A 27189-nucleotide genomic window follows, 5' to 3' on the forward strand; every position below is an offset into this window, starting at 1 on the left:
TAATTGATTGTCCCACCATGACAAAATGTTAGGAGGGTGTAGGATAAAAGGTATATATAGAATAATATCATCTATGTAAAAATATATATACTATATTTTCCACACCAAACAAAGCCTGGGGGATGCCTAAGTGGCTCAGTGGTTGAGCATCTGCCTTTGGCTCAGGGCATGATCCCCGGGGTTCCGGGATTGAGTCCCACGTCAGGTTCCCTGCATGGAGCCTGCTTCTCCTTCTGTCTGTGTCTCTGCCTCTCTCTATGCCTCTCATGAATGAATAAATAAATAAATAATATTAAAAAAAAAACAAAGCCTGGAAGGAAATAAATAAAAAGTTAACAGAGGTTATCTCTAAATAGTGGAAATATGCATGCACTTGATTTTATTCCTTATTCTTTTTTGTATTTGCCAAATATTCTGTAATGAGTATGTAATACTTTTTAAATCTGGAGGAAAAAAAACAATAATATCAATATGATTTGCATAAAGGAAGTAATTATTGGAAAGTGCAAATTAGTTTATAGTCAAATCTTATAGCAGTTGCCATTTGAGAAAAATCTGTATAACAGAAAGATATTTAAAGATCAAGCTGACCTGACCCACCAATTTCAGTTCTAGGAATTTATCTTACAAAGACGTTTGCATATATGCCCAGAGATATGCAGTTTGATTCACTGCTTGTGATAGCAATAAACAGAAGATGCCCTAAATGTGCAACAATATGGAATCAGTCAAATAAATCACAGTATAATTATGAAAAAGAACAATGCAGTCCCTGAAAAGAAATGAGGTGGAAATAGATAGACAGATATAGATATATATAAACACACACAAATGAATATAAAACAACTTTCAATATAGCTTTCTAATTTAAAAAAAAAAAAAGGTTAGAACCGCTATCTGAATGTCTCTTTTGTTTTCCACTATATTATATCCCGAGCACCAGAGGGAATATAGAATATCACCTAGCACTTGTAGGCGTTCACTATATACATATACATGCACATCCATATATGATGAATTTATTAATTTATGTAAGAAAAGAGAGGACTGTATACATATATGCATAGATCATCTCTTGAAGAAAACACAAAAACTGTTAAAAGTTGCCTTTGGGGAAGGAAACTAAGAAACTGGGGATCAAGGGTAGAGGAAGATTTATTGTCACTTATTAAAAATGAGACAATAGGCCCAAAATAGAGTCACTTATGCTAATCCCCACATCAGCAAACCAAGACCCTCCTAGGAATGTAATCTTTAGCCAGTCAGTCTGGAATTACCTGGTTAGACAGCATGGTATATGCTGTCTGTCCCCCTTAGGGAGGTGCTCCTGCTTGAAACATGCACTCTTTGCTAATGAACTTCCTTCCTAATCTAATTAACTTTCCAGTCAGCTCCTCATTTGTCTAGCTTCACTAGTTCCATGTTGGGAACTGGTGGTAATTCAGATCACAGTTCAGCATTTGATTGGAAAACCCAGATCTTGGCTTCATCCTCTGATTCCAAACTGGGAACCGCTAGCAATTTAGTCTGCAATTCCTCTTTTACTTGGAATTTCCCTAGATTCCACCATAGGAACTGCTGGTTGGTATCAGCCCACAGTCCGCATTTTGGGAAGTTTGCGAATACAATCCTTTCTTCCAACCCCAGCTTCATGTTGGGAATTGCTGGTGGTTCACACAGGGCCTCATTTTGGCCAGGCCACAGTAACATCTCTTGGTTACTACTGGTGTGTTAAGATGCACGTATTTGTTTTGTTTTGTGTAGATAAAGGCTCTTGCTACTCAGGAGCAGCTGCAAAATTGGTGGACACAGGTTGAGCATTTAAAAGCTGTCAGAGCACTTGCCACCTAACTCAAAGACTCCTGTGTCAGTACAAGTTGCTCATAGGTTAGACTGACATTAGGTCACCCAACAATCTCAAGATTGAGATACATTGTAAAAGATTACACAATTCCCAACCCAGCATTACATCCCCTTTAGGCTCCAAGAGACCCAAAGGTTTAGCTTAAAAGATAAATAAATAATGATAAAGATGGGACCCTTAAAATTCTAAAAAGTTAATCATGTCACTTTCCAAGCATACATGCTTATTTTATGTCTAAGAACTATGGTTCAGAGCCATAAATCTCTACAAAAATGACCAAATCCTACTAAAAACAACCTAAGGGATGCCTGGGTGGCTCAGTGGTTGAGTGTCTTAGCCTTTTGCTCAGGGCTTGATCCCGGGGTCCAGGATTGAGTCCTGCACTGGGCTCCCTGCAGGGAGTCTGCCTTCGGCACAGGGCTTAATCCTGGAGTCCTGGGATCAAGTTCTATATCAGGCTTCCTGCAGAGAGCCTACTTCTCTCACTGCCTCCACCTCTCTCTCTCTCTCTGTGTCTCTCTCATGAATAAATAAATAAAATCTAAAAAAAAAATAAATAAACAAAAACAACCTAAGATTAAACAAGATCATTTTTGTATCCTGAGAACTTAGATAGTTAACAGCCAGGTTGAGGGCCCCAAAACATGGCTACACAGAAATGTGGTTTGACCTCCATTTGTGGCTAAGGGTCCTATAAAAACTTCAGCCAGCCCTCATGGAAATTGTAATAATCATTATGAGAAATACTCCAATTAGATAAGGTCATTTAAGAAATGCACTTGAGGGACACCTGGGTGAATCAGCAGTTAAGTGTCTCTGCTTTTGCTCAGGGCATGATCCCGGGGTCCAGGATTGAGTCCTGCATTGTGCTCCCTGCAGGGAGCCTGCTTCTCTCCCTCTGTCTATGTCTCTGCCTCTCTCTGTGTGTCTCTCACGAGTAAATAAATAAATCTTAAAAAAAAAAGATGTGCACTTGATAAAATTTCCTAAATTAAGCAAATAGAATGAGGTACTTATTTGCAGAAGCCTCCAAAAGGTGCAAAAATTCCAAAGATAAACAAAATTGATAAACCACTAGTCAGACTCATTAAAAAAGAAGAAGAAGAGAAACTGAGAGGACCCAAATAAACAAATGTAATAATGAAAAAGGAAAATAGCAACCAACACCGTAGAAATACAGTTACAACAGAAGATGAAAACCTATGTCAGGACACCTGGGTGGCTCAGTGGTTGAGCGTCTGCCTTTGGCCCAGAGCATGATCCTAGGGTCCTGGGATCAAGTCCCACATCAGGCTTCCTGTATGGAGCCCGCTTCTCTCTCTGCCTTTGTCTCTGCCTCTCTCTCTCTCTCTCTCTAGGTCTTTCATGAATAAATAAATAAAATCTTGGGGGAAAAAAAAGAAAACCTATGTGTCAACAAATTGACAGCTTAGAAGAAATGGATAAATTCCTAGAAACATATAACCTACCAAACTAAAGCAAGAAGAAATAGAAAATTTGAACAAACCCAATTACCAGCAATGAAATTGAATCAGTAATCAAAGAAGTCCCAAAAAACAAAAGTCTAGGACCAGATGGTTTCCAGGTGAGTTCTACCAAACATTTATTTATTTGTTTATTGATTGCCCATAATCAAAACTTTATTGGAAAATAAAATAGGAGATGACTGTTATATACCTACAAAATTAAACATAATATCTTGGTATATTAACAGGAATTACTGAACTGATAAGGCTTTCTTCGATATAACACTAATTCAGGAGGTTGTGTAGATCATTAGTGTTACTTTCTTCTAAATGAACACCCTTCTGTGAGTCTGGCCTTTTCTCCTGTTTGCTTCAACACTGTTGAGCAGCCTTCACAAAGAACCACTGTCTGAGCATGGCTGAAAACCATGGTTGTCTTGTAGCAACCCGGACATTTTATAACCATAAAATAGGAATTTGAGTTTTGAACTACCCATTTCTTTTTATGTTTTTTCTTTTCCTCTTCCAAGGATAGATGTATTAAATCTCTAGCCCAAGGCATATTGATCCTTCACAAACCCAGCCAACCAAATCTCCAAGGTGACACCCCTAGTGAGAAGCATGTGACTAACTTTTACCAAACATTTAAAGAAGTATTAATACCTATTCTCAAACCATTCCAAAAAATTGAAGAAGAAGGAAAACTTCCAAAGTCAATCTATGAGGCCAGTATCACTCTGATTCCAAAACCAGATAAAGACACCACCAAAAAACAACAGCAACAAAAAAACCACAAAACTACAAGCCAATATCGCTCATGAATATAAAATACAAAAATCTTCTACAAAGTATCAGCAAACTGAATTCAATAATACATTAAAAAAATCATACACCACAATCAAATGGGGGTTTATTCTTGGAATGCAAGGATGGTTCAATGTTCATAAAACAATGTAATACATTACATCAATAAGAGAAAGGATAAAAACCATATGATCATTTCAGTAGACACAGAAAAAGCATTTGAAAAAGTACAACATCCATGTATGATAAAAACCCAAGGGATGCCTGGGTGGCTCAGTGGTTGAGCATCTGCCTTTGGCTCAGGGTGTGGTCCTGGGGTCCCAGGAACAAATCCCACATCAGGCTCCCTTTGAGGAGTTTGTCTCTCCCTCTGCCTGTGTCTCTGCCTCTCAGTGTCTCTCATGAATAAATAAAATCTTAAAAAAAAACCTCTCTGAAGTAGGTTTAGAGGGAATATATCTCAACATAATAAAGGACATATGAAAAACCCACAGCTAAAAACAAAAAAAAAAAAAAAAAGAAAAACCCACAGCTAACATCATACTCAATGGTGAAGATCTGAGATCTTTCCCTCTATGGTCAAGAACAAGACAAAGATGTTCACTCTCACCCCATTTATTCAACATAGTACTGAAAGTCCTAGCCACAGCAATTAGACAACATAAAGAAACAAAAGGCATCCAAATAGAAAGGAAGAAGTAAAACTATATGCAGATGACATGATACTATATATAGAAAACCCTAAAGACTCCACCAAAAAACGTTTAGAACTGATAAATGAATTCAGTAAAGTTGTAGGATACTAAATCAATGTACAGAAATCTGTTGCATTCCTATACTAACTAATAAAGCAGGAGAAACTGAAATTAAGAAAACAATCCCAGTTATAATTGCACCAAAACCAATAAAATATCTAGGAATAAACTTAACCAGGACCCTGGAAGCTATAAAACACTGATGAGGGGATCCCTGGGTGGCTCAGCAGTTTAGTGCCTGCCTTTGGCCCAGAGCGCGATCCTGGAGTCCCGGGATCGAGTCCCACATCGGTGCTCCCTGCATGGAGCCTGCTTCTCCCTCTGCCTGTGTCTCTGCCCCTCTCTGTGTGTCTCTCATGAATAAATAAGATCTTTTAAAAAAAAAGAAGAAAGAAGAAGAAAAAGAAAGAAAGAAAGAAAGAAAGAAAGAAAGAAAGAAAGAAAGAAAGAAGGAAAGAAAGAAAGAAAGAAAGAAAAAGAAAAACAAAACTGGAGATATCACAAATCCAGATTTCAAGTTATATTACAAAGTGGTGGTAAGTATAACAGTATAGTACTGGCATAAAAATAGACACATAGATCAATGAAATAGAACAGAAAACTCAGAAATAACCAAAATTATTTGGTCAATTAATCTTTGACAAAGGAGGGTGGCTCAGCGGTTTGGTGCCTGCCTCTGGCCCAGGGCGTGATCTTGGAGTCCCCGGATTGAGTCCCGCATTGGGCTCCCTGCATGGAGCCTGCTTCTCCCTCTGCCTGTGTCTCTGCCTTTCTCTCTCTCTCTGTGTCTCTCATGAATAAATAAATTAATTAATTAAATCTTTAAAAAAAATCTTTGACAAAGGAGATGAGAATATGTCATGAGAAAAAGATAGTTTCTTCAACAAATGGTGTTGGGAAAACTGAACAACAACATGCAAAAGAATGAAACTGGACCACTTTCTTTCACCATACACAAAAATAAACTCAAAGTGGATTAAAGACCTAAATGTGTGAGATTCCTGGGTGGCTCAGCAGTTGAGCATCTTGCCTTTGGCTTAGGGCCTGATCTCAGGATCCATGATTGAGTCCCACATCAGGCTCTCCGCAAGGAGCCTGCTTCTCCCTCTGCCTTCTCTGTCTCTCTGTGTTTCTCATGAATAAATAAATATTTTTTTTTAAAAAAGGGGCCTAAATGTGAGACCTAAAACCATAAAAATCCTTTCCCCCCCAAATTTTTATTTAAATTAAAAAAATACAAGAACACTATCTCAAAGGGATACATTCACCCCTGTGTTTATTGCAGTATTATTCACAATCCCCAAGATATAGAAGCAGTCCAAGTGTCCATCAGTAGGTGAATGATAAAGAAGAGGTGGTATATATACTACTAAGCTACAAAAAAAAAAGAACAAAATTTTGCCATTTGTAACAACATGGATGGAGCAAGAGTATAATGCTAAGCAAAATAAATCAGTCAGAGAAAGGCAAACACTATATGATCTCACTCATATGTGGAATTTAAGAAACAAAACAAACAAGCAAAGAAAAAAAGAGAGGGAAAGAGAAAAAGAGGGAGAGAGAGAGAAACCAAGAAACAGGTTCTAGAGAACAAAACTGATGGTTATCAGAGTGGTGGGGATGCGGGGACAGGGGACATAGGGGATGGGGATTAAAGAGTACATTTATCATGATGAAAAAGAAAGGTTTCTGGGGCACCTGGGTGACTCAGTGGTTGAGCAGCTGCCTTCAGCTCAGGTGGTGATCCCCAGGTCCTGGCATCCAGTCCCGCATGAGGCTCCCCGCAGGGAGCCTGCTTCTCCCTCTGCCTATGTCTTTGCCTCTCTCTGTGTGTTTCTCAGGAATAAATAAAATCTTTAAAAAAATAAAAATAAAAATAAAGGTTTCAAAATTCCAAAATACCTTCATTAAAAAATTCATTGCAGGGCAGCCCTGGTGGCGCAGCGGTTTGGCGCCGCCTGCAGCCTGGGGTGTGATCCTGGAGACCCGGGATTGAGTCCCCACATTGGGCTCCCTGCATGGAGCCTGCTTCTCCTTCTGCCTGTGTCTCTGCCTCTCTCTCTGTGTGTCTATGAATAAATAAATAAAATCTTTTTAAAAAAATCATTGCAAAAAAGCAAATGAAAAATTAAAGACACAAGTGGTACCTAAAACAAAAGACTGTAAGGCTGAAGTAACACCTACTGCTCCCCTCTATCCTTCATGTGAGGATTCATTGTAGTAACCCTCCACCTGAATTGTCTTTCCACTCTGAAGGGACTACAAGACCATAAACAAAAGTCTGTCAAACGAGTGACCTTACACACACACCCTTACTACCCTCAAAAGAGGGCCCCTGTCTGCACCCCTCCCAGAATTGATGAGACTCTACGGGATTTTCTGGTAAACTGCTATGTCCTTTGCTTCAAGCAGCCAAGGGAAAACTAAAATAACAACTAATGGGGGATTCCTGGGTGGCGCAGCGGTTTGGCGCCTGCCTTTGGCCCAGGGCGCGATCCTGGAGACCCGGGATCGAATCCCACATCGTGCTCCCGGTGCATGGAGCCTGCTTCTCCCTCTGCCTGTGTCTCTGCCTCTCTCTCTCTCTCTCTCTCTCTGTGACTATCATGAATAAATAAATAAAAATCTTTAAAAAAAAAAAAAAAAAAACAACTAATGGAAAGAGGTGCCTGAGTGGCTCAGTTGGCTAAGTGTCTGCTTTTGGCTCAGGTCATGATCCTGTGGTCCTGGAATCAAGTCCTGTGTCAGGCTCCCTGCTCAGCAGGGAGTCTGCTTCTCCCTCTCCCTCTGTCTGCCTGCCCGCCATTCCGCCTTCTTGTGCTCTTTCTCTCTGTGTGTCAGATAAATAAATAAAATCTTAAAAAAAAAAAAAAAAAACTAATGGAAAATTTTGCCAAATTCTGGTAGATAGCAGAGCTACAGATGGGATCCTGGAAAAACTAGCAGAGCCCAGCTATAGGTGAGAACTCCTACCAGTGTCAGCTCTTCTGTATCTCTGACTATAGTACCAAGTGGAGAGAGAAAATAAAATATCTTTTGCATCCTCTTTGCGGCTACCTCTTGAGTCCAAGGGGTTGTTCAATACTGCTAAGAATAAGAATATTTACTGTTTGTCCTAGCTGAACACTGACAAGGTATTTAAAAGGATTTCTTTTTTTTTTAAGATTTTATTTATTTACTTGAGAGAGAGAGACACAGAGAGCATGAACTGGGGAATGTGCAGAGGGAGAAGCAGACTCCGGGCTGAGTGCAGAGCCTGATGTGGGGCTCCTTTCCGGGACCCTGAGATCATGACCTGAGCTGAAGTCAGATGCTTAACTGACTGAGCCACCCAGGCACCCCTAAAAGGATTTCTTTTAAGTTTTTCAGTCTTCTCTCCCTTATGCTAAAAGGAAACTTTGTGCCCAGAGAAGGTGGGGGAGCGATTTGAAGATAATGTGACTGGATGGCCAGATGGGCTTCTTGCTATCTTTTAGGCTACAGCCCAACTCCTTGGAGAATTGAAAGCAGCTGCCTTTACCTAGAAACAATTCAAAAAACATAAATTTTTTTAAATCAATCCCCAAACCTCCTCTATTTATCTCAAAAGACTTGTAAGTACTGTAAAACTTTTTGGCTCTAAGAAACAAAAATTCTTCTTAAGGGAACTTGCCTTCTTTCCCTGTGCCTTTGAGATGTGTATATCCTATTAGTCTATAAATTTAAGGGAGATAATTCTTCTTATCAGAAGAAAAACAAAAGGGGAGAAATGTTATTTGGGACTTGGACAAATTAAAAATATTGTGTCTTGCCACTAATATCAAGAAAAAGCTTTAGCCATCTGAGCAGGTAATCTTAACTTTTTCCAACTGTTCTTTTATAAGCTAGTAAGTTTTGATTTATCATACCGGTCTCATGGTAGTAATTTAAAAATAAAACCTATAAGGTCTCTGCATCTGTCTATATGTTTACATGAGTCTATATATGTATATATGTGTGTGTGTGTGTGTGTGTATTACAGATGTGTGGTATTTTCTACCTCCAGATGATATTGTCAAAATTAATTTGTGGGGATCCCTGGGTGGCGCAGCGGTTTGGCGCCTGCCTTTGGCCCAGGGCGCGATCCTGGAGACCCGGGATCGAATCCCACATCGGGCTCCCGGTGCATGGAGCCTGCTTCTCCCTCGGCCTGTGTCTCTGCCTCTCTCTCTCTCTCTCTCTCTCTGTGACTATCATAAATAAATAAAAATTGAAAAAAAAAATATTTAAAAAAAAATTAATTTGTGGAAGAACTCTATTTAAATGGGCTAAAGATAATTAAGTGCCTATATGAATCATATATTCATAAAATTCTTAGAAACGTAGTAAAAATGAAACCAAACACTTTTTAGGTTCATGTGATCTGAGGAATCTTTGGTAATTAAAAAAATAGTTTACATTTGTTTGGCTTAATTAAAATAGACATGTCTTTAGAATTCTCAACATTAAAAACAATGCAGATATAGAACTTTTATTATACCTGGGCTTACTAGTCAAATAAGTTCCTGTTATCTCTGTTAAAAAACTTCTCTGTGGGCAGCCCCGGTGATGCAGCGGTTTGGCGCCGCCTGCAGCCTAGGGCTTGATCCTGGAGACCCAAGATCGAGTCCCATGTCAGGCTCTCTGCATGGATCCTGCTTCTCCCTCTGCCTCTGTCCTTGCCTCTCTCTGTGTGTCTCTATGAATAAATAAATAAATAATCTTAAAAAAAACTTACCTGCAAGAAAAAAATAACTTGCCATGATGAAATTTTTATAATTAATCTAAAAATAATAATTGTTGAAAACAAGTAAATAGATAAAAGTGAGATAAAAGTTTTTAGGTGAATTTTTAATGGTTTCCCCCAACCTTTTTAGTAAACTAAGACCTTAAAATTTTGCTAAGTTAAATTAAACAATGGATAGTCTAAATATCTGGATCATTTCTAAATAAGATAAAATGCTGAAACATGAATTACTGAACGTAGGTTTATCCACGTTTGGCTTCCCTTTATAAAGGAACTAAAGATATTTGCATCTACAAGTAAAACATGTTTTGTGCCACATTAAAAAAAATTACTATGAGAAAGCATATGTTTCTAGAAATTATAAAATGTATTTATACATCTGCCAAACCACAGAATGCTAATGTAAAAAATAGTTCATAATTGCTTACTTCATAGTTTCTGCTAGAAATTAAAGGTTTCTATGGGCTGAAAAAGTCTAATATATATATTTTAAACTACTTGAAATAATAAGGGAAACATCTCCATTTACAAGGAAAGTAGGATGTAAGTTTTTGGTAAAAGAAGGTATGGTAGGGATGCCTTGATAACTCGTCAGTTAAGCATCCGAGTCTTGATTTCAGCTCAGGTCTTTTTTTTTTTTTTTTTTTTAAGATTTTATTTATTTATTCATGAGAGAGACAGAGAGAGGCAGAGACACAGACAGAGGAGAAGCAGGCTCCATGCAGGGAGCCTGATGTGGGACTCGATCCTGGGACTCCAGGATCACACCCTAGGCCAAAGGCAGGCGCCAAACCGCTGAGCCACCCAGGGATCCCCTCAGCTCAGGTCTTGATCTCAGGATCATTGAGTTCAGGCCCTGTGATTGATTGATTGATTTAAGATTTTATTTATTTATTTGAGAGAGAGAAGGAGAGAGAGAGAGAAAGCATGAGTTGGGGGGAGTGGCAGAGGAAGCTGCAGACACCCCATTGAACAGGGAGCCAGACATAGGGCTCGATCCCAGAACCCTGGGATCATGACCTGAGCTGAAGGCAGATGGTTTCACCAACTAAGCCACTGAGGATCTAAAAAAAAAAAAAAAAAAAAAGTATGGTAAAAGAAAAATGAAAATGCTATTTTGTTGAGGGAAGAGAAAATAACTGTCCTAAAGTAAGACTCCAATTGTCATTTTAAAATGTGTTTCAGAGTGCCTAGGTGGCTTAGTTGGTTGAGTATCTGACTTTTGATTTTGGCTCAGGTCATGATCTCAGGGTCATGAGGATGGAACCCCACATCCAGCTCTGTACTGAGCATGGAGCCTGCTTGGGGTTCTTGCCCTCTCCCTCTGCCCCTGCTTGTGCACGCTCTCTCTCTCTCTCAAAAAATAAAATAAAATAAAAATTGTGTCACAGAAATAACCAAACTTCCTTGTCAATTCCATTATAATGAACTTTCATCATGTCTTTAACACTGAGCCTTTTTTAGGAGGCTTTTGTCATTTATTTATTTTTATTTTTATTTTTTTAAAGATTTTATTTATTTATTCATGAGAGACACAGAGAGAGAGAGAGAGAGAGAGAGAGAGAGGCAGAGACACAGGCAGAGGGAGAAGCAGGCTCCATGCAGGGAGCCCGATGTGGGACTTGATCCCGGGACTCCAGGGGAAGGCAGGTGCTAAACCCTGAGCCACCCAGGGATACCCGTCTTTTGTCATTTATAGATGGTTCATGTTTTACACAGATGCTTTTGCATAAATTCTTACAATACTTCTTCACCAAGAAGATTCATTGAAAGGACTCTGGCAAACACACGGTTCTGATAACTTTAAGATAAAAAAGTGAACTAGGTAAGAATTTCCAGAATTAATGGGGAAAAAACCTGGATTTAAGCAAGAATTAATAACATGGGACTTAATGAGCTGAGGAGGATGATTATAATTTTTATGATTTCTTGCTTGAAACATCGCTCGTTCTTTAATGTTTTATCTTTCCAGACTGAGGAAATTTTTCCTCTTAAGCCATTTATGACTTGTAATGTTAGTAAAATATGACGCCTCTGTGATCAAAAATGAAACATTTACTTTTTCTCCCTATCTGATCCCTCCAAAATTTGAAAACTCTTGAGTATTCTTTTTATGACAAAATAGTTATTTACACAAGTTCAATGAGAATATGTTATCCTTGTAATAGGGCACAAATGGGAACATTGGTTAGATGACAAGGCTTTTTTAAAGATTTTATTTATTTATTCACGAGAGACACACAGAGAGAGGCAGAGACACAGGCAGAGGGAGAAGCAGGCTCCCCCCAGGGAGCCCGAACTGGGACTCCAGGATCAGGCCCTGGACTGAAGGCGGCGCTAAACCGCTGAGCCACCTGGGCTGCCCTATTACCAAGACTTTGACTAGAATGTTTTATTTAAGAGAGATGGGCATAGACCCAGATATGACTAGACAGCTTTGAAGATATAAGGTTAAAAAAAAAGAAAGAAGGAAGGAAAGAAAGAAAGAGAAAGAAGAAAGAAAGAAAGAAAGAAAGAAAGAAAGAAAGAAAGAAAGAAAGAAAGAAAGAAAGGAAGGAAGGAAGGAAGGAAGGAAGGAAGGAAGGAAGGAAGGAAGGAAGGAAGAAAGAAAAAGAAAGAAAGAAAGAAAGAAAGAAAGAAAGAAAGAAAGAAAGAAAGAAAGAAAGAAAGAAAGAAAGAAAGAAAGAAAGGTCGACTTCATGGAGCCAATAAAGCCCCTTGGAAAAATTGGCCTGGTACCTTATTCATAAGGTTTCAGCAAAGCAGTCTTTTTTTTTTTCTTTAAAGATTTTATTTATTTATTCATGAGAGACAGAGAGAGAGAGAGAGAGAGGCAGAGACACAGGCAGAGCAGAAGCAGGCTCCCTACAGGGAGCCCAATGTGGGACTTCCCAGGATCAAGCCCTGAGCCAAAGGCAGACGCTCAACCACTGAGCCACCCAGGCATCCCTCCAGCAAAGTAGTAAAAAAAAAAAAAAAGTTTATATGGTCAATTACTATTCTTGCTGCACTTATGTAAATAACCAGACCAAGTTTAATGCAAGCAAATTTGTTTTATTGTGATTATCTTTGATAAAAATGGGGATAATTGTAGAGACAAACATTATGTTTGCATCTTTGTCCATGTTAGATTCTAACCCTGTTAGCAGTCTTTGAGTTGTTCTTATATACCTGTATACCAGACTGGGTCCTGAATTCTCCTACTTTCCTCAAATATCTGGCTACAACTCCAAATGAACATTTCTGATTTTCTTTCCTCCTTTTGATCTGGAATCACTAAGAATAAAAACTGCCTTTGAATCTCCTTGGATGGAACTAAACCAGGTCCTCCTTGCTACCTGAATGGCAGCCAAACTCCAGGGACGTGAGCCTTGGGTACATGCCTTACAGCTGAAGAAGTCTCCACCTGCCATCTGGCCCTGTGCACCTCAAAACCTTTAAGCTGGAGACCTCAGAATCAAATTGTCTAAGAAGGGGATCCCTGGGTGGCGCAGCGGTTTGGCGCCTGCCTTTGGCCCAGGGCGCGATCCTGGAGACCTGGGATCGAATCCCACATCAGGCTCCCGGTGCATGGAGCCTGCTTCTCCCTCTGCCTGTGTCTCTGCCTCTCTCTCTCTCTGTGACTATCATAAATAAATAAAAATTTAAAAAAAAAAGATTTAAAAAAAAAAAAAAAACAAATTGTCTAAGAAGAGATGTAGCTGACAGTAGATAAATTGCTTCCACCAAAGAAGCTGGATCAAGGCTTCATACTTAAACTGAACATGAAGCTCTTTCTTTTCTCTTTCTTTCCTTCACTCTGGTATTGGCTTGGAAAGATAACACCCTCATCTGTATCTCCCAGGTCGTTACTAAGGGTGGGGTGCAGGGGGTGGGGGTGGGGGTGAAGGTTAACCCTTCAGACTGCTAGATTTGTCACCAAGAAATTTGATCTGTCCATGATGCTAGAGACTTCCCCCTGGTCCATTTCCCTGCCTCTGGTTTACAATCCCAAACCTAGGAAAGGGACACAAGACAAGGGTAATCAGAATAAAACCACCTGTATGGTCTACAGACCCTTACATTTTACTGGTCTCCCTGACTGTCACCTTTCCAGTCCTGAACCACAGACTCAAGCAGGAATTACCAGGAGGCATTCATGATTCAAAATTACCTTGGTAGCTCAGGGCTCCCCTGGCTACTATTAAATGCAAATGAGGCTACAATCAAGAACTTATCCTTAACTCTAGAAAGTATTGCAGATGGGGGCAGCCCAGGTGGCTCAGCAGTTTAGTGCCGCCTTCGGCGCAGGGCGTGGTCCTGGAGACGTGGGAGGGATGAGTCCCGAGTCCACGTGGGGCTCCCTGCATGGAATCTGCTTCTCCCCTCTGCCTGCGTCTCTGCCTCTCTCTCTCTCTCATGAATAAATTTTTTAAAAATCTTAAAAAAAAAAAAAAAAAAGTATTGCAGAACCCACTGCTAAAATAAAAAGTGCCTGGCAAAAATCCTTAGATTCTGGCCAAAGTTATTCCTGATGATAAGACAGACTTTAAATCTCTTTTAGCTGAGCAAGGAGGTGTCTGTGTTGTGGCCAACACCACCTGCTGGGCCTGGATTAACACCTCTGGGGAAGTTGAAACTCCATTACATAAGGCCACTGAACAAGCCTCTTGGTTTGAAAAGTGACTCTTTTAGTGGTGCCTTTCTTTTTAACTTACTTGATTTTTATTGTTTTGGGTTTTAGGGATCATGATTCCAAAGTGCACTCCAAACATTGGGAATTACCCTGCTTATAATGATCACAGTAGTCTATCTGGTGCACTGTATCTTCTCAAAGGCTTTATTTATTTATTTATTTATTTATTTATTTATTTATTTATTTATTTAATTTATTTGAGAGAGAGAGAGAGAGGGCACAAGCAGGGGGAGGGGCAGAGGAAGAGGGAGAAGCAGACTCCCAGCTAAGAGGTGTGCCCAACCCGACCTGGGGTTCAATCCCAGGACCCCAGGATCATGACCTGAGCTGAAGGCAGATGCCTTCACAGGTGACACTGAGCCACAGGTGGCCCCCTCTCAAAGGCTTTAAATGCATGTTTGCACTTGCTAACCACCAAGCAAATGATCTCCCTAAACCTGGAACATCAGAAAAGGAACAAAAAGACAACCAACTTAAAATTTGTAAGCCTGAAGTTATAACCTGTGAATGTCACAAAGATTGGGGGCGGGGGCGGGGGGTGAGAGGAGTCACAACCTGTGAGTACCAAAGAATCAACAGAAACTTCAAGAATGTTAGAGTAGTAGCTGGGAGTGGCACTAATGCCACTCTATTTTGCTGAAAGATGTAATCAAAAGAGGGGAACTGTTAAAAGAAAGAGCCAACAGGACCAAAATGGAATCAGTTATGCTAACCCCCACATCAGCAAACCAAGACTTAATATCTAACCTAATTGCAGTTTCAGCTTTTCCCAGGAACATAACCTTTAATGAGTTAATCTCGAATTACCTGGTCAGCACTAGTGAGGAAATCTGCCTGACAGACCCCTTCCGTCCCCTTAAGCAGGTGACCTTGCCTGAAACAATGCATTCTTTGCTAATAAACTTCCTTTTCTGCCTTTACAAATCTTTCCTCTCCCCAGCTCTTCGGAGCTCTTTTCTATTTGCTAGACCGGATGCTGCCCAATTTATGAATCACTGAATAAAGCCTATTAGGCCTTCAAATTTACTCAGCTGAACTTTGTTTTTAACCCACTGGGTATCATTTTTATGGTTTTAAATGTTTACCGTGTACCGGTATAATTTTTTTTCAAATCATTTTAACTTTAAAATGAATAAGCTAAAAGTCTACTTATTTAGCAAGCAATTTAGCAGAATGAAATTCTAAGACAAGAAAATCACTTGCAGAGTTTGTGAGAGTGTTTTGAGCTCTATCCAGGGGTGAAAATTACATAATGGGTACCAGGGGCCCACAGGCCAGGGGAGGACCCAGGTTACTTTGATCATAGGGTCCTCTTTATTTTATTTATTTTTAAGATTTTATTTATTTATTCATGAGAGACACATGGAGAGAGGCAGAGACATAGATAGAGGGAGAAGCAGGCTCCCTGTGGGGAACGGGGATGCGAGACTCTATCCCAGGACCCCAGGATCACAACCCAAACCACAGGCAGACAGATGCTCAACCACTAAGCCACCCAGAGGCCCCCATAGGGTCTTCTTTAAATAGCTGTTTGAAGGACAAGACACGGGCAGGCAAAGAGCAGTTAACCTGGTGATTTCTGCTTTGTGTGTCTTTACCAGAAAGAGACCAGGGATTGGGGGTTTTGTAAATTTTAGGGAATGGCTTTGGTTCAGCCCACGGGACACCTGGGTGGCTCAGTGGTTGAGCATCTCCCTTTGGCTCAGGGTATGATTCTGGAGTCCCGGGATCAAGTCCTACATCAGGCTTCCTGCATGGAGCCTGCTTCTCCATCTGTCTATGTCTCTACCTCTCTCTGTGTGTGTCTCTCATGAATAAATAAATAAAATATATTTTAATTAAAAAAAAAAAAGATCCAGCCCAATATTCCCCTTTTTCTTCATGTCCAAACATGAAGAATGGACATGGGTGGGTGTCTGAATTGTAACTCTGGAGGCCCAGCAAGAACCACCTTGCCAAAAACAGAGGACTTTTCTCCCACTGGACAGAGGCAGGAAGAGGAGACATCCATTTTTTTTTTTTTTTTTTTTTTAATTTTTATTTATTTATGATAGTCACAGAGAGAGAGAGAGGCAGAGACACAGGCAGAGGGAGAAGCAGGCTCCATGCACCGGGAGCCTGATGTGGGATTCGATCCCGGGTCTCCAGGATCACGCCCTGGGCCAAAGGCAGGCACCAAACCGCTGCGCCACCCAGGGATCCCGGAGACATCCATTTTTAACAAAGATAATTTTCTTTTCTTTTCATTCCTTTTCTTTTCTTTTCTTTTCTTTTTCTTTTTCTTTTTATTTTTTCTTTTCTTTTTTTTTTTTTTTTTTTAACAAAGATGGTTTTCAATACACTGTGGCCAGTTCAGGTTTTTCTGCCCTGAGGATGACTTTCCATGGGAGAGCCTAGGCCTGAAAGTTGAAAGACCAAAGCTCTAGCCCCAGCTCTGCCTCCAATCTAGCACAAACTGAGGCCAGGGACTTCTCCCTGGTAAAATCAAAGTCTTGTACTAGAGCCATATTTCCCAGACTTCAACCGTTCACACATCTTATACATGATTTTGGCCAAATTTACCTATCTTATTAATCTAACATCTTTAAATGCATTCACTTTTTTAGATTAAATAAATCTATCTTAAAAGGAAAGTTGAGGTGGCTCAGTTGGTTAAACATCCTACTCGTTTTTTTTTTAATAAAGATTTTATTTATTTTTTCATTAGAGACACACAGAGAGAGGAAGAGACACGGGCAGAAGAGGAAGCAGACTCCCTGTGGGGAGCCAGATGCCAGACTAGATCCCAGGATCATGGGTTCACGACCTGAGCCAAATACAGACATTCAACCACTGAACCACCCAGGCATCCCAAGGATCCTACTCTTGACTTCACCTCAATTCATGATCTTGGAGTTATGAGATCAAGCCCCACATTGAGCTTTCACACTGAGTGTGGAGCCTACTTAAGATTCTCTCTCTCTCCCTTTCCCTCTGCCCCTCCCATCCCTGTCTCATGCTCTCTCTCTAAAAAATAAAAACAAATAAATAAAAAGAAAGTTTACATCACTATAATAAACAGAAAGTCCATATCATCTGACATAAACAAAAGGCAATTATAAAAAACTAAGAGGGCAGCCCAGGTGGCTCAGCAGTTTAGCGCCACCTTCAGCCCAGGGTGTGATCCTGGAGTACCAGAATTGAGTCCCACATCAGGCTCCCTGCATGGAGCCTTCTCCTCTGCCTGTGTCTCTGTCTCTGTCTCTGTCTCTCTCTCTCTCTCTCTCTCCCCCCTCTCTGTGTCTCTTGTGAATAAATAAATAAAATCTTTAGAAAAAAACTAAGAAACTAAAAATAGTGTTTTATAATTACCACTTAAATTTAACACTTGAACCCAGCAATTAATCTTAATAGCACAAAAAGAATGATAGACATCACATAGCTCCTGATGTGATGAAATTGGTAGTACAAACCACCACTTATGAGGTATTCCTATCAAAAATATTAAATGAAAACTAAATCAAGTCTCTAGTTTAACCACCAATCCATAGGAGGTTCAAAGGACAGAGGAACATGCTAAATAATACCATGGAAATGCAGCCAGCTCCTACTCAAATGTACAAAACTTCACAGGACAATTGCCTGGTTTCTTCAACCAATCAGTGGTAAGGGGAAAAAAGTCTGGGGAGTAAATATAGACATTCAAAGGGACTTAAGGGACATATCAACCAAATACCATGCATAAATTTTTATGCGGATCCTGTTCAAATAAACAAAATGTAAAAATAATATTAGAGGTAGTTGGGAAAATTTGAACACTGGCTGGATATTAATCATCATTAAGGGATTATATTTCATTTTTAATGGATGATAATGATACTGTGGATATGTTTCTTTTTTTTTTTTTAAGATTTTATTTATTTATTCATAAGAGACACACAGACAGGCAGAGACACAGGCAGAGGGGGAAGCAGGCTCCTTGTGGGGAGCCTGACGCAAAACTGGTCCCAAGATCCGGAATCATGACCTGAGCCAAAGGCAGATGCTCAACCACGGAGCCACCCAGATGCCCCAAGTTCAATTTCTTTAGTAGAAAGAGCTATTCAAAAATTTTCTGTTTCTTCTTGTGTCAGTTGGTAAATTGTAAATTGTGATTTTCAAGGAATTTTTCCATTTTATATAAATTGTTAAATTTATTAGCTTGCAGATATAATATTTGCATATTATCCTTTTAATGTCTTTATAGTAATATAAAGAAGATATTTTATAGAAATATCTTCATTCTTGATACTCATATTTTGTCTTCTCTCTGTTTCTTGGTAAGTAAAAATGTATCAACATGGGTCTGTCGCAATAATATTCATGAAATCACAGGTTTTATGATAGTTATTTTTCTAATATCTATTAAACTAAGGCCATGAATATTAAAATTCTGAAATTATAATAGACACCAAATGCCATTTCCCAGGCCACCTGCAGTTAGCACAGGGAAACTCTGGACTAGGAGAATGCACCTGAGTTTGTCAACCAGAGCCCTCTGGGATCTCAGAGTTTACCAAGAGCAGAGCTCTGACACCAGGGATGCTCAGTCCATGGTGGTTTCCTCCCTGCATGGGAGCTGGGCCGCCCTACCTACAGTCCAGAAGGAGCCCTGATTTCCCAGAATCTGGACCATGGAAGAATCTCTCCAGTTGAAGTGTATGTTCTTCTTCTGGGAAGTTTGGCAGGGCAGCTCCACTGCATCTCCTGCCTTCCCCAACACCACTTCTCTTACAGGAGTGACCGCTGGGAGCATCACTAGGTAGAAAAGAAGGAAATCAGGCCTCAAGGCTGTTGCTGCTCTGCCTCCACCCCATCTCCCCACCCTGGCATTTACCAGGCAGCCCCTCCTCCCATTGGATCTCCAAATCTGCGCACTCACCCAATTGCAGCATCAGGAGCAGGTGCCTAAAAGCCGCTTCTTGATTCATTGTGGATTCCCTGAGACAGGCAGGGACCTGGGCCTTCCCCCCACACCGCACAAAGTGCAGGGCCTAAGGGAGATACTGATCATTAGTTAGTAGGCATTTACTGAGCCTGGGGTGCAAAGGGACATATGGGGATGGTATGCAATCTCACCCATACAGCCAAGCCAGGGACCTAAATGTGCATACTTCTAAGCAGACATCCACCAGGACACACCACACAATGCTGTGCCCAGGCCATCTAAGTGGAATCAGAAAAGGATTCACAGGGATGCCTGGGTGGCTCAGGGGTTGAGTGTCTGCCTTCGGCTTAGGTGGTGATCCCGGGGTCTGGGATTCAGTCCTGCATCAGGAAGCCTGCTTCTCCCTCTGCCTATGTCTCTGCTTGTGTCATGAATAAATAAAGTAAATTAAATTAAATTTAAAAAATGATTCACAGAGAAGGTGGCAAATTGGTGGAGACTGAGAAGGGGCAGGGGGATGGGGCGTGGCCAGGTCATGAAGGTCCTTGAATGCCATGCTATGATACCGAGCTGTGACCCTAGGCACTACGGAGCCATTCAAGGACTTTATGTCGAGAAGTACATGATTTGATTTGCAGAATGGACCCCTTCAGCTGTTGTGTGAAAGACAAGCTAGAAGAGGCCGAGCGCGCAGGAGGTATGATTGAAATGATCCTGGTGAGAGAAGATAGGCCTGAGCTCAGACAACTCAGAATGATGGAAGTGTAGAAAAACAGACTGCCTTGAGGGCAGGTTTGAGGCAGATTCCCAGGACTTGGGGAGGGCCACACTGTGTGGGGTGAGGAAGAGACGGAGCAGTGGGTAAACTCCCTGCTTGCTCTCAGACGAACCCTGTAAAGCCTCTGAGGGAGAGCAGAAAAACGCTATTTCAGAGTTGGTTTCTGTGAGTTCCGGAGGTGGTTGAGGCTGGGGGGGTGGAGAGAATTTAGAAAAGCTCTGAATGGACCTAGCACAATGGGAGGTTAGAGCAGTGATCCTCCAAGTGTGGTCCTGGATCAGCAGCAGCCTAGGTGTCACCTGTCAACTTGTTGGAAGTGCAAATTCTCAGGCCCTACCCCAGATCTGCTGAATCAGAATCTGGGGGTGGGTCAAGCCTGCTGTGTATTCACAACCCCACCCCCCACCCTGGTGGCTGTCACCAGCTCCAGTTTGCAAACCATGAGTTACAGGGAAAGGAAAGGGGAGGAGCACCCCACCGCTCTGCTGCCCCGCGTCAGAAAGAGTGGCAGGTGGCAGGGCTGTGCCCCGGCTGGGAGTCTGGAGAAGACTCAGGGAGGGAGCTGGTGGGATCTGGGAAGACATCTCAGGCCTGACTGAGAACCTGGACAGGTTGGCCAGAAGGTCAGGGCTTTGTTCTTCAGGCAACTAGGAGAAACTGCTTTTTTTTTTTTTTTTTTTAAGATTTTATTTATTTAGTCATGAGAGACACGGAAAGAGAGGCAGAGATATCAGTAGAGGATATCTGCTATCCCCATTGAACAGGGAGCCCGATGCAGGACTCGATCCCAGGACCCCGGGATCACGAACTGAGCCAAAGGCAGACACTCAACCACTGAGCCACCCAGGTGCCCCAAAACAGCTGCTTTTTGAGCAGAAATGTGACATGGTCTGTGTAAAGTTTTAGGAAGGGGACCAGATGACACGGAAGAAGTGGAGACTTGAGGAAGGCCACCAGATAATGTCTGGAAGGCAGGCAGGAACAGGGCTCGGATCTCTGAGCTCCAGGCCTCCAGGCCCAGACTGTAAGGAGGCCTCAGAGGGGTGGTTGCCTGGATGGGGGTGGGGGGCAGCATGAACGCCTCTAGAGCTTGGCAAGATGAGGTCCTGCATCCAACCTCGTTTTTCTATCCCCTAGCCTAGTCTTTGTTGTCTGAGCTCTGCAGCTACCTGCCCACTCCTACAGCACCCTGTTGATGCCCTGAGGGCACAACCCACCTTCTGTCTCATGATGTGGTGATTTGGGTTCCCTCCCATCTTCACCCCGGCCCTGAAGCCTGATCTCATTCAGAATGAAGATGATGGTCCAGCCAGTTCTGCCACCAGTGTAGGCCTGGCACCAGCTGGAGCATAGAGAGGGGATTTGGAATGTTTGGTTAAGTTAAACGAAATTGAATTGAATGAAGGAGGAAAAATCACTGATTTCTTTCTGTACTCAACATATTAATTTTGTTACTAGGGATCCCTGGGTGGCTCAGCGGTTTGGCGCCTGCCTTTGGCCCAGGGCGCGATCCTGGAGATCCGGGATCGAATCCCACATCAGGCTCCTGGTGCATGGAGCCTGCTTCTCCCTCTGCCTGTGTCTCTGCCTCTCTCTCTCTCTCTGTGACTATCATAAATAAATAGAAGAAAAAAAAATAATAATAATTCTGTTACTAAAGTGGGTCATTGAGGGACACCTGGGTGGCTAAGTGGTTGAGTGTCTGCCTTCTGTTCAGGGCGTGATCCCAGGGTCCTGGGATAGAGTCCTGCATCAGGCTCCCTACAGGGAGCCTACTTCTCCCTCTGCCTGTCTCTCATGAATAAATAAATAAAATTGTTTAAAAAATAATAAAGTGGGTCATTGAAGTATGTGTACACAGCCAACCCTGGCCTGAATGAAGCCAAGTCATCCCCATCCATGCTGCTTGTTCTTGTGCCCTCTCATCACCACCACCTCTCCCCCACCGCCCCATCCCTGGGCCATTCTCCTACCTCTCTGCCCTGCTCTCTATAAGGAGATTGATTTGGACAGACTTTACCACCCAGGCTCCCTTGCCCTCCTGCTACTAGTTGGGGTTGGCCAGTGGGAAGAACCCACAAGAGGTGGGAGGGGCAGGGAAAGAAGTGGGAGCATTTTTCCTAACTCTCTTCCTAGTCTGGCATGCTTTCTGGCAATAGCTATACTCCTTCCCTCACCCCTTCTTCTCTCCACACCCTGACTGTAGCTCCTTTCAGGTGGCTCAGCTCAAACCCTCACTGGGTTCCGGAAACATCATTCCACCCTTGCCCCTTCAGGACCCTGCCTGCTATTGGTAACATCTGTGTGCCTCCATGAACTGTCTGGTTCCCTCTTCACACCCCTGGGAATAACCTCGTTTCTGCAGTCTCTTGAACCATCCGAGGCAGATTCTGTTTCCTGTTGGGTATTGATCCATGATAGGGCTGTCGTACTCAGATGGGTGCTGGGGACATGCACCTCCTAATGAGATTTGCCGGAAGATTTAAAACAAGACAAAAAAGCCAACTCCACTCACTCCATCTGCCTGAAGGAAGAATGTCCCAGAGCCTAACTCAAGGCAGAGGCTTGACGGAATTTTTTGTTGTTGTTTATTTATTTTTTGAGTAATCTCTACACCCAACATGGGGCTTGAACTCATGACCCTGAGATCACCAGTTGCATGATCTTCCGACTGAGTCAGTCAGGTGCCCCTGATAGAATTGTTTTCTAAACAAGGGAAATAAGAAGTGAAGAAATCATGAGGACTCCGGAAGAGGAGGAAAGAGGCTAGTCATGGGTGCAGTTGTTTACCAGTTAGCATGGGGCGTGGGGAGGGGAGAGACTACGGTACAGCCACCCTTCCATCTGAGAGTGGCTTCCGCTGTCCCCCTATCACAACTCACTGTGTTCTTAGTGAGCAGAGAGTAAAGGAGTCTCCATTTGGAATATCCCTTCCCTGGTGTCCAAATTCTGCATGAATGCCTGGAGAAGGCTAGGAACATTCTTGACCCTTCCCCAAATGGTGGTCATTTCCTTCTTCTTCACGCCATGATCCTGTGGTCTGTGCCAGAGGGCTACTTCCCCACCTCCAGCTCCTTGTACTGCTCCAACTTACCCAGGGTTCAGCTAGGTGGAGGAGGCTATGGGTTTCCATCTGCTGCTTGCTTTGATGACTTGGGCTTCCGCTGCCGCCCCAGAGAGCAGGCTTTTGATTCCCACATCCTCATCCTCCCCAGAGGCACTGTGCCCCAGTACAATAGCATCCTGTACACCATAGCCCCTTGAGAGGGGCTGGGAGGGCTTGCTGGTCCCCCAGGTCCTGGCATCACTCTCTCTCTCTCTCTCTTTCTCTCTCTCTTCTTATTTCTCTGCTCACATCTGGGCATTTCTGTATCCTGTCTTCAACTCCCCACATCTGTAGCTCTCTTCCTCTTGGTCCCACATGCCAGGACCCAATTCTGGCTCTGTCAATCTTGCCTAGAGTGCCCCTGGCCTCTCCCTCTTTTTCATCTCCACCTCCAGCTGCCACTAAGCTCTAGCCCCTTCTTGCCAGTAAATAGGCATCCAGGCTTCTGGCAGGAATGCCAGCTTTCAACAAGCTTTGATGTGAAGGGAGCCTGCAGAGCACAGCCTGGAGCCGAAGGTGGGTGCAAGGGAGATGTCCGCAGGGTGGACCAAGGGAAAAGGACATATTCCAAGAAACACACAGAGGCCCCAAAGGAGGATGAGGAAGGATGGGCCGGAGAGACCCAGAGCAGCTCATTAAAGCCACAGCTACACTTCACACGAGCCCTGACCCCACGCCAAGCCCAGGATAGTACAAACCGGATAGTCAGAGAGAAAGAGGTGAAGACATTCTGAGAGGCAAGACACAGCCCCAGAGCAAGAGACCACAAGAGAGCTCAAAAGAGAATGAGAGAACTATGAGAGCAAAATGGCAACACACTGGCAAACTCTCAGAGCTTTTGAAATTCCTGTTGCCCTGGCCCTGGCCTCCCAGGTGGGATGAGGAGCGAGACTGGGGAGAGGAAGAGGGCACAGCCCCACCACAGAAACAGTCTGTGGTCCCATAGACACTTTCATCTTCTCCCCAGAGCCCCCAGGCAGCCCCTCAAGCCTCGCCACGGGATGTGCCCCCCCACCACCACATACACCCTCTCTACTGCTCATTGGCTTCATTTAAACTTCCTAGAGACCATGACCCTCTAAGGGACCCTTGTGGTTCAGTGGCTACAACCTCCGCCATCCTCTCCTTTGCCTCAGACGCCCACGTGGGTGGGGGAGCCATGCCCTCCTTCCTTCCCCTAGGTCCCCCAAAAGGTGTGGAACAGAGCTCAACCGAAGAGCCCTCCAAACTCAGGCCCCCATCTGTCCCCTTCCATTGCCCACCCTCCTCAAATTTATTTTATTTAACATTTACTGAGTGTCCAAAATGTGCAAGGCCCTTGGTCTGCTGAACTCCCCATGTCACCATTATGGCCAGGATCAAGGCCTAAGATGCTACAAGTCTTCTGCCTAGAACCAGTTGATGAGGGGGAATTCTTATTTCAAGGTAGAACTCTTTTGTATACGTGTCCCCTAACTGAAAGACCAAAATCTTATTGGGTGTTCTCTCTGACCCTGACCTCTGGGAAGTCCTCCATCTGAGGTTAAGATGGCGGCCATTTTGTGTGAGCCCACAGACTCTAACACAGCCCAAGAAATTATTTGTCAAAATATGAAACGGAGTCACCTCCCTCATCAGGTTCTACTCTTAGCCTTATGCCCCTAAAATTTTGTCCAACAACGGGACTTTCAGGAAGAGCTATTCCACCCAAAGGGAAATGTTTGAATTAGCAATAATGGGGCCTTTCTATTTTGAAGAATCCACCGGTACCAAAAAGGTCCTTCTCCCAGAATATGTCTAGAAGGGAAGGCAGAGGACACCTGTGGGGTAGCACAGCAAAGCCACGGAGGTCTTAGGAAAGGGGAAAGGACAAAAAGCCTGGAGGTGGGAAGTTAGAGTTGTACAGGGTGTCCCATCTTGAGGGGTACCACCTCCTGGATCCCCTACATCCCACCAAGCCCAAGACGGGCCTGCAAATCCTTTTCTAAACCACCTAGCCTCCTTTTCTAGAACAGCTGAGACATCTAAAACTAATGCCTTAGAACCCCTTTTTCTAATGACATATTTACCTAAAGAATATGTATCTATCACTTGTATAGTATTGCATACCTAAGAGCTCAGTTTCAACCCTTTTTGAGAATTGCGTTAATCATTTTAAAGCTCATTAAAACAGGAGGGCCCTTAGACATATTATTCAAAAATCACAAAAAATGCCCAAGAGTAAAAAAAAAAAAATGTAGAAATACGTGTTAACAGAAAAGATAGTTAAAGGAGGCTACCTCAACCATAGGGCTTTTGAAATACTGCAAACAAGTATGATTTCTGGTATAAATTTCTGGCAATTGCATCACTGGGAAAATTGATTTGAGGAGAATTGCTTCTAGACTAGATTTCACTTCTTTCTCATTTTATTGCTTTTCCTTTGTTTCCCTTTTTCATTTTTTTATAGGCATCCTTTCTCCTTAATGTGTATTTATTCTTTCTATTCATTTCCTACCCTTTCTTCCGTCTTTTCTCCTTCTTTCCCCTCTTCCTATCTTCATATCGTCCACTGCCCCTTGACTAGTTGCCTCCCATGGCCTTTCTCAGCCCAAGATGGCCTAAAGTCTCTGTGCCTTCTCTGATCTTGTAATCCAGCTCAACACCTCTCTGAGGAGCACCGTCTGCTCCAAGCACTAAAGGGATATGCACAGGGGGATGCAGAGAGAAATTTTCCATAATCCCCAGCCTCTTGAAACTCACAGATCCAGTGTGAAATACAAGACAAGGTGGCCAGAATTGTGGGCAGAAAACTGGGAGTCCAGAACATTTCACCACATCTGCTGCCGCATTCTCCTCCCCTTCCCAGACCCATGGAAAGGAATGAAGCTGAGTCTGTCCGTCTTACCTCTGGGCCTGTGTCTTTCCTCCCCTCTGCTTCTCACGCAGGTGTGTCTATGTGAAGGCTAGGAGCGCACGGGGAAGAACGCTTGTTACTTCTGCAGAGATGTATGTAAACGAAGAGACAGGAAGCCTGGCAGCAAGGCTCCTCCACACCCCAGGCCTGGGCCAGCCCCCAGTGTCACCATCTGGGGCTGGGGTGCCCACCCCCTGCCTCTTGGGGAAGATGTCAAAGTGAAAATGCCAAAGTCAAAGGAAAAAGTTGAGCAGAACCAGGCTGGAGAATAGAGTGTCACAGCATTTCTTGTTGTGTAACAAGAAAAAAGATGGCCTCAATGATACTTGCAAGCTGGTCTGGATTTCAGTGGAAGAAGTAGAAAGGAAGTAGAGGGCACATGAGGACACTCGTGGTAAGCCCCAAACATCCCCTTGCTCCAGAGTCCTGAGGGCATTTGTTCAGCAAGGAGGCACCGAAGAAGGCATTCCAGCTGGCCCCGTGTGGCAGAGAGGGTCTGGGCAGTTACCTGAGACCTGAGGACTGACCCCCAGAGTGACCATGGACCAGACCCTTTTCCTCTGGACCTTCCTGTCTGGCCAGGCCTCAAGTGTTTCTCCAGCCCATGTCTCTCTTGAGCTCCAGATGTGTAGATCCATCTGCTCATCAGACATCTCCTTTTGGATTCTCACCACACGTAGCAAACCCAACATGCCCCAAACTACACGTATCATCTACTTACCACTACCCTCCAGACCTACTTCTACAAGTCCCCCACTTAGCGAAGGCTTTGGCACCTCCCAGCTGCTCATGCCAAATAAACTGGGTGTAATCTCTGACTCCTTCACCCAACTCCTTGCATGTGTTTATTCGCCATTTCCTGTGGATGTTACCTTCAAACTCTCTTAGATGTCTATCCGATTCACTCTGCCCAACTACCACTGTTCCATCCATTCTAACCCCAAATGCCATCCCCATCCTGTGCCTGGGCGACAGCCCCTGCCTCCTCACTGGTCTCCTGGCCTCCCCATTCTGTTGTCCTCTAGGCCATCCTGCACCAGCAGCCCAAGTGCTCATTTAAATGTGCCCATGTGACCATAACCTTTCCCTGCTATGAAAAAAGTGGCTAGTTGAGCTTGCAATGCCCAACAATTAATGCAGGTGTTTCTATTTGAGACAACATTGTGATTCATTTGCAGCAGAAAGGCAGTCATGCTACTTCTCATTTTATAGCACA

The 27189-nt window shown here is 43.0% G+C and overlaps 1 protein-coding gene and 1 pseudogene across 4 annotated transcripts in view; both read right to left on the reverse strand.

Annotated features, from left to right (window-relative positions):
• CD4 (CD4 molecule) overlaps positions 1–27189 on the reverse strand; it is a 51364-nt gene that overhangs the window by 22297 nt on the left and 1878 nt on the right. For 2 of the 4 annotated variants that reach the window (XM_072799222.1, XM_072799219.1), the window contains exons 2-3: positions 19209–19320; positions 18920–19084 (exon numbers count right to left, since the gene is read on the reverse strand). In XM_072799222.1, the coding sequence (XP_072655323.1) occupies positions 18920–19084; positions 19209–19320 (277 nt within the window). Of the gene's footprint in view, positions 1–18919; positions 19085–19208; positions 19333–25964; positions 26340–27189 lie in introns of those variants that run through there. The other 2 variants (XM_072799221.1, XM_072799220.1) reach the window with 2 other exon arrangements.
• Positions 2883–5211, reverse strand: LOC140617574 (small ribosomal subunit protein eS27-like pseudogene; annotated as a pseudogene).

Source organism: Canis lupus, chromosome 25, assembly GCF_048164855.1.
Source record: "Canis lupus baileyi chromosome 25, mCanLup2.hap1, whole genome shotgun sequence".
Lineage (NCBI taxonomy): Eukaryota > Metazoa > Chordata > Mammalia > Carnivora > Canidae > Canis > Canis lupus.